The sequence below is a fragment of the Myotis brandtii genome, unplaced genomic scaffold, assembly GCF_000412655.1.
Source record: "Myotis brandtii unplaced genomic scaffold, ASM41265v1 scaffold178, whole genome shotgun sequence".
Lineage (NCBI taxonomy): Eukaryota > Metazoa > Chordata > Mammalia > Chiroptera > Vespertilionidae > Myotis > Myotis brandtii.
Window position 1 is genome coordinate 374,293 of NW_005356599.1, and position 7,790 is coordinate 382,082.

Sequence of the window (7,790 nt, forward strand, 5' to 3'; positions counted from 1 at the left end):
AGCATCTTCTTTCCCGGAGGCTCCCACCGCGGCCTGGCCCCGCCCACCCACCTAAGGCCACACCCATGCCGGTCAAGGCCACGCCCCTCGGCGCCCCATTGGCCTGTCCTTAAAGCCTAGACCACGCCCCTATGTGTTGGCCACGCTCCTCCCGCGGCTGCCCGAGGGACCCAGCTCCCCCGGGCTACAGTGGGACCCCGGACTCAGGCAACACTTCCCCACCCCTCGCCAGTAAAGCACGTTTACTGAGCACTTGCTATGTGCCCGGTCCGGTGCTAAGTAAGCGCTCCACAAACATCACATTGAATTCCCAGAGCAATCTTTAGGTACTCTTATTATTCCCATTTTACAGGTGAGAATACTTAGCCTCAGCAACTGGACATCACTTGGTCGAGATAAGAAATCCCATGTCACATGTCTCCCACCCCAGCTGGGGCGTTCCTCCTCGAAACCTTTCATTTATTCCTTGAAGAATGAACACAGGGTTACTGCAAGGCCCCTGGGTATTAATTCAACGAATACCTGAGTTAAAGCGTGTAGCTCTGAGCCTAGCGCACCGCTGGTGTTCAATTCAATCAACATGTTAGGTGCCAGGCACTGTCCCTTACAACGCTGGGGGACAAAACAGTCGTCCCTTGTAAAGTGTTACTATTCATGTCATGGAGAAAAACAACTTTTCAGATGACAGAGTGGAGGCCCAGGAATGTGGAGTGTGGCTCGTCCAAGGGCACACGGATAGACAGAGGGGGAAACTGGGATTTGAATGAAGGACAAGTTTAATTTCAGAGCCTAAAAATCATTGAAAGTATGGGGTATTTCCTTGGAATTGATCATTGCTAATAGTCAATGTTCACTGATCCATTAATTTTCTTCTCCTTGGATTCCTGGTCTCCAAGGATTCTTTCCTTCCTTAGGTCAGCCAGAGGCAAGATTAGGCTCAGAAGAGGCCTGGGTGAGGGTGATTGTGGCAGCCGGGGGGGGGGGGGGGGGGGGGCTCCTCCCTCTGCTCCATCCCACTGCTGCCCCTCCCTTGCCATGCTCTCAGGTCCCCAGCATGGAGAGGGTAGCAGATGGCCTGAGGTGGATGGGGTGGCCACCCATCTGTCCCCTCCCCCTATTGTCCCCAGAGCCAAGGGGGATCGTAGGGGGTTGTGGTCCACTGCAGTCTGGATCCTCCCCTTCCATCTTCCTGGAGGAAGCTGAGGAGCTGGTTGCCATGGAGACGGAGAAGAGGCAGAGGGATGCAGGGAGATACTGGGGTCAGGCGGAGATCCGCACCTAGACCCTTTGAGTCACATATACTTACACCACACAGGTACCTATTTCAACATCCATGGGATTGCGTGTGAAGTCCCGCCGGTCCCAGTCGCACAGGCCCTCTTGCAGACACACAGGTACACACTCTCAACAGTTTCACGTAGGCACACTCTGATATATGAAGAAGACTCATGGGGGATAGGCGCACGGGTGCACACACACACACACACACACACACTCCTTAATAATGCATAATGCACATTTAGTCATGCAGACCCAAAGCCATACCACAGGCACTCACACACAAATAGACACATGCACAGCTGATATCTGAGTATTTCCCAGGTACACACATTCAGAGCCAAAACTACTCCACACCTGGCCACACACGCCCTGAGAAGTTAGGAGTACATGATTGCAGCCACAGAACAAGCACAACCCATGTTACATAAGGCATACATGTTAGTGACATGTGAAATACACTGACACACAGACTCAAGTGTGTCTTCCACGCAAAGTGGGTAATCACACACCTTTAGATACATGTCCCACATAGTCTCATGCACACAATACAGGGGACCTCACAGATCGCTCAGCAACATACACAACACACATGGAGTCCCGTGTGCAGCTCAGCCCCCACCCCCTAGTCATGCCTGCAGCCCCAGCTCTACAGTCCCCCCAAGCCCTCCCAGTTGGACACACACAACAGCATGGTCGGTCACGCACTCACACTCACACACAAACACAAACCTCCTCCTAGATATTTTTAAACCCAGGCTAGTTCTGCTGCTATGGTAACCGCCCCAAACCCATTGCCATAGCAACCCAACGTCAGCTTTCCAAGCACCAAATCCTGGGGGATTGCAGGGCCCCAATCAGAGGCCAGTGGAGGGGGTTGCTGCACCCTCTGCCATCATCCGTGCCACCCCACTACCCTCAGCCTAGAGTCTTCAGGGAAGCAGCCACTGGAGGCTGGGCAGGGGCCGGAGCCAGGAATACAAGACCATCAGACTGAGCTGGGACAGGGGCAACCCTCAACTTGCTTTTTCCTCCGGCTGATCAGAGCTTTCTGGAGGGGACCATGGGACCAAAGTCAGCCTGCATCTGGACACACAGCCTGGGTTCAAAACCTGGGCCTGCCATTTACATGCGGTGTGACTTGGGCATATCCTTAACTCTCTCTGAGTCTTACGTTCCTTCATTTTGAAAATCTTGCTGCTGTTGCTGGCGAAACTAACATCCCAAAGGACTATTGTGACTCGGTGGTGAAAAGCCAGGCAGACCTGCATCCCAATTCTGACCCTCCCGCTTTCTAGCTGTATTAACTCAAGAAAGGGCCTCCCTTGTCCTAACTGGTTTGGTTCAGTGGATAGAGCGCCGGCCTTCCGACTGAAGGGTCCCGGGTTCAGTTCTGGTCAAGGGCACGTGCCTCGGTTGCAGGTTCAATTACTGATTGGGGCGTGCAGGAGGCAGCCAAATAATAATAATAATAATAATAATAATAATAATAATAATAAATAAGGAAAAGAAAAAAAAGAAAAGAAAGGGCCTCCTTGACAAAGTTCAGGGGCAAATAGTAGTCCAATTACACGGGGGTGCGGGTAAGATTTCCAACAAAGGGGTGTGGTTGCTGACCTAATAATTTTGCACGTATTCCAACATATTTAAGTCTTAAGCATGGCCTTGGGGGCAGATACTATTATTATTCCTGTTTTGCAGAAAAGGAAACGGAGGCTCGGGGAGCTTGCCTGGGATCACACAGCTACAAAGTTTGAAGCATGGGATTTGAACCGAGGGGGTGAAAGGCACATGTTTAGCCACTGCTCTCTCCTGCTTCTCCAAGAGGGGAGTTGGGAGAGGGGGATAGAATGGTTGATTCTTGGAAATGCTTTCTAGCCTCAGTTTGCTAGCCTGCAAAATGGGAGTGAAAACGATCCTGCTGGCTGCACTGTTGGAGGATCTATGAGGCAGCTTGCACCCAGGGGCTCTGAGGACAGGCTGGCACACCGGAGTGCTTTGTGTAGGTGGGGAGCAAATTGGGAGGGGTAGGGCAAGCGGGCAACTGGGTAGGCGCAGGAGAGAGGGAGGTGGCTGGGGCTCAAGCCCTGCTTTTCTCTTTCCCAGCCCGGTGACCTCAGGCATGAGCTTTCTCTAGTCTGAGCCTCAGTCTTCCTATCTGTCAAGTGGGTGGTGAGAAATCCAGGAGCCAAAGGAGGTAAGACCATTTAGCATGGGTCCCAGTGAAGAGCTGATACTAGCATCATCTATCCAGTCTGTACATGGGATCTAGGAGAGGTAGGACGGTTCCATGCAGGGTTCTGCAAACTTTTTTGACCCACAGTAAGAAATACACTTAGTCAGTCCACTGGTGTGGCTCAGTGGTTGAGCGTAGACCCATGAACCATGCGGTCACTGTTTGATTCTCATCAGGGCACATGCCCGGATTGTGGAGCTCAATCCCCTGTAGGGGGAGTGCAGGAGGTAGCTGATGGATGATTCTCTCTCATCATTGATGTTTCTATCTCTCCCTCTCCCTTGCTCTCTCTGAAATCAATAAAAACATATAAGAAACATAAAAACACTTAAGAAAAAATAGAATGGACAGGGAAGACCTCACTGAGGAGGTGACATTTGAGCAGAGACACGAAAGAGGTGAGGTCAGGTGGATCTCCGGGGAAAGAGCGGTCCAGGCAGAGGGAAGAGCAGGTGCAAAGGCCCTGAGGCAGGAGTGTACCTGGCAAGTTGGAGGAAGGAGGAGGAGCCTAGGGAAGTTGGAAAGTGGGAGGGATAAGGCTAAAGAGTTAGGTAGGGAGCCGACGGTGTCTGCTCTGAGGGCCACAGTCCAAGACTTAGCTTTGACTCGGAGTGAAATGGGACGGTGGGAGAGTTTTGAGGAAGGATGTGAGTTGATTTAGGTTTTATCACAAGATCCCTTTGGCTGCGTGCGAACAATACTGCCGGTGGAGGCGGGTTGGTGGGGTAGAAGTACAGAGATGATCTTGACCACGCAGGTGGGAGGTGCCGGTGGTTGGGCCCGGGTGACAGGTGGGAAGACATCATTGGAGTCCTGGTTCTCCCATGTGACTGTGGGCAAATCATTTCACCTCCCCTGGGCCTCAGTGTCCCCATTTACCAAACGGGGGTGATGATAGAACACCCACCTCTCAGAGCTCCTGTGTGGTGTCAGTGTGACAGAGCTGAGACAGCCCTTGGCACAGAATGTGTGCTCAACAAGTATCGCCTGTCATTGTCACCGTTACCCCCCAGGCTCCCAGACCAGGGAACTTCTGTGTCCTGTCCACGGGGGCAAGGAGGCCTTCGGGGAGGATGGGGAAGAGGGGACTGACTGCGTAATGAGTGTGTGTAGATCTGATCCCGGGCTATTTGAGTCAGAGGATCTTGGAGCAGAAGTCTTTGTGGTGCCAAGGTCTCGAGGGGTCCTTTGCTCCTCACAGCCTCTTTGTAGAATGGGGAGATGGGGGTCCAGAATGGTTTCATCGTGCCCAGGAGCCCACAGTGAGCTGGGGGCTGAGCCAGGGCTCGAATCCATCCCAGTCCTGGCTGCCTCCTTGGTGATTATGGCATCTGACCGCGTCCCCTCCCCGCTCCCCCCAGCCTTAATATCTTCCTATGACTTCCTACTGCCTCTGGGATCAATTCCAAACTCTCCCAGTTGTTCAGGCCAAAAACCTTGCATTTGCCCTTGACACCCCCTCTTTGCCTCACACCCACAGCCAATCCATCAGCAAACGCTCTCTGCTGCACCTTTAGATTCCAAATCTGACCCATGTCGCCGTCTCTATCAACACCACCAAGGCCCAGGCCCTCAGCAGCCGGCCCCCCGCCCCCTGCCGGACTCATTGGACCTTTCCTGCTCCCCCCACTCCCACCCATGCCCATCATTTCAACAGACAGAGTCCTTTTTTTTTTTTTTTTTTAACTACAGCATTAGTTTTGATTGAAATTTTATATTTCTTTCAAAATGTGGTATTGGGACAAACAAGTCAGCAACTTGAAAAAAGAATTTAGATCTTTACCTTAGACTGTAAGCAAAAAGATATAACTCACAATATATTTGAATATGTCATTATACCTAGAAAAACAGAGTTTTAGGAGAATTTTGGAGAAGGCCTACATTTTTAAGTTTAGAAGTACAATAAACATTTTAAAGTTAAAATTACTAGATTTAACAGGACAATATTTTTTATTTTTTTAAAATATATTTTTATTGATGTCAGAGAGGAAGGGAGAGGGAGAGGGAGAGAGAGAAACATCAATGATGAAAGAGAATCATTGATCGGCTGCCTCCTGCATGCCCCCGACTGGGGACCGAGCCTGCAACCCCGGCATGTGCCCTTGACCGGAATCGAACCCAGGACCCTTCAGTCCACAGGCTGACGCTCTATCCACTGAACCAAACCAGCTAAGGCAACAGTATAATTTTAAAAATATATATTTTTATTGATTTCAGAGAGGAAGGGAGAGGAGAGAGAGAGAGAAACATCAACGATGAGAGGGAATCATTGATCGGCTGCCTTCTGCACGCACCCCCTACTGGGGATTGAGCCTGCAACCTGGGCATGTGCCCTGATTAGAATCGAACCCGGGTCCCTTTAGTCCACAGGCCGACGCTCTATCCAACTGAGCCAAACCGGCTAGGGCAACAGTATAATTTTAAAACTCTTCATGCTAAAGGCAAAACCATCTGTATTATAAGGCAATCAATCGATCATATATGACAGTATTTCTATCACTTGTCAATCAACGGCCCTTGGTGCCAATTCATTGCCAACACAAATCCCCAATTTGGGGCGTGGTGCAGAAGGAAACTTGATTCAGCCCACAGCTCCACTGTGATACAGCAGGACGGTGAAAACAGCATGGCGGGGAGGCAGCCCGGGGCCAGGCCCCACTCTGCAGGCAGCTCGCTCCGCTCCGCTCTGCTCCAGACTGGCCTGCGGTGCTGGTCGGTGCTGGTCGGTGCTGGTCGGTGCTGGTCGGTGCTGGTCGGTGCTGGTCGGCCCCACCTTGCTCTGGGCCGCCCCACCCTGTGCCACTCTGCTCTGGCCTGCGCTGCTCGGTGCTGGCAGGACGTCTTCCGGGTTTCAGCTCAGCCAGGCGGTCTTCAGTCTTCCATGGGAAGGGACAGTGCACTCCCAGAGTCATTCTTTTAAAAAGCAAGTCAGAGCCGTAACCGGTTTGGCTCAGTGGCTAGAGCGTCGGCCTGCGGACTCAAGGGTCCCAGGTTCGATTCCGGTCAAGGGCATGTACCTTGGTTGCGGGCACATCCCCAGGAGGAGGTGTGCAGGAGGCAGCTGATCCATGTTTCTCTCTCATTGATGTTTCTAACTCTCTATCTCTCTCCCTTCCTCTCTGTGAAAAATCAATAAAATAAATTAAAAAAAAAAAAAGCAAGTCGGATCATACACGGCATGGTAGGCGAGAGAAAATAAAAAATGCAAAAAGGGGGGATTTCTGTAAGAACTTTGAGAAACAGTGTAGATTTCTGGCCTTAGGTTCGTGGAGGGAGAAGGAGCTTTCTGTGCATCTCTCCCACAGCGTGGGCACTTACAAATATTACGGACGGGGAAACTGAGGCACAGCTGGTTAAGTCACTTGTAGCGGACCTGGGGCTTGAACCCTGGCCACCTGGCTGCAGAAGCTACCTCCTGAACCATTCTACCTCCCTGCCTCTTTCTCACATGTCTCTCTCTGTTCAGCCAACTTTCTCCAGGTGTGCACCGCGCCCCCCCACCCCCACCCCCACTTAGCTGCTCCTCTAGCTCATCACAGTGCATAGGATGAAGCTGATTCTATGCAATCATTTCTGCTCGAATTTAATTTTAGTAATTTCTCCCCTTCATCTTCGCCCCCTCCCATAGGTACCCCCTCTAGGGTGCTGAACTTTTGGCCCCCCATCCCTCTTCTATTCTTTCATTAAAATCCATGTATATAGCCTTCAAGGTCATTTTGTCTTATGTATGTCTTAAATCTGCAAACACGCCTTTGAGCCACAAACCTCCCTTTCTCTCATTGTGCTTCCTGAGACCTCTCTGCGTGGTGCTGCTTATTTCTAGCTCATGATGAGTGAGTCTGAAGAGGGCTCCGGAGAGGCTGCCTGGGCTGAAGTCTCAGCCTGGCTGCTCACAAGCTGGATGGCCTGGGGCAGGTGTCTTAACCTCTCTGGGCTCCAGTTTCTCCATTTGTAAAACAGAGGGCGTTGTCCTGGCTGGTGTGGCTCGGTTTGTTGGGTGTCGTCCTGTGCACCGAGAGGTTGCGGGTTAGATTCCTGGTCAGGTCTTATGCACGGGTTGTGGACTCGATCCCTGGTAGGGGGCGTGCAGGAGGCAGCCAATCAATGTTTCCCTCAATGTTCCGATGTTTCTCTCTCTCTCTCTTCCTCTCCCTTTCTCTCTCTCTAAAAAAGAGGGTGTTGTCATATGTGGAATCTAAGTAACAAAATAAACTGATGAACAGAGTGGATCCAGAGACATGGAAGCATGGAACAGTGTGGAATCTGGGAGGGAAGT

The 7,790-nt window shown here is 51.4% G+C and overlaps 1 protein-coding gene across 1 annotated transcript in view; it reads right to left on the bottom strand.

Moving 5' to 3' along the window:
- The window catches only part of NOVA2 (neuro-oncological ventral antigen 2), a 45,010-nt gene that overhangs the window by 29,011 nt on the left and 8,209 nt on the right, over positions 1-7,790 (bottom strand). The window contains exon 3 of the mRNA XM_014537400.1: positions 7,773-7,777. Within this exon, the coding sequence (XP_014392886.1) occupies positions 7,773-7,777 (5 nt within the window). The remainder of the gene's footprint in view (positions 1-7,772; positions 7,778-7,790) is intronic.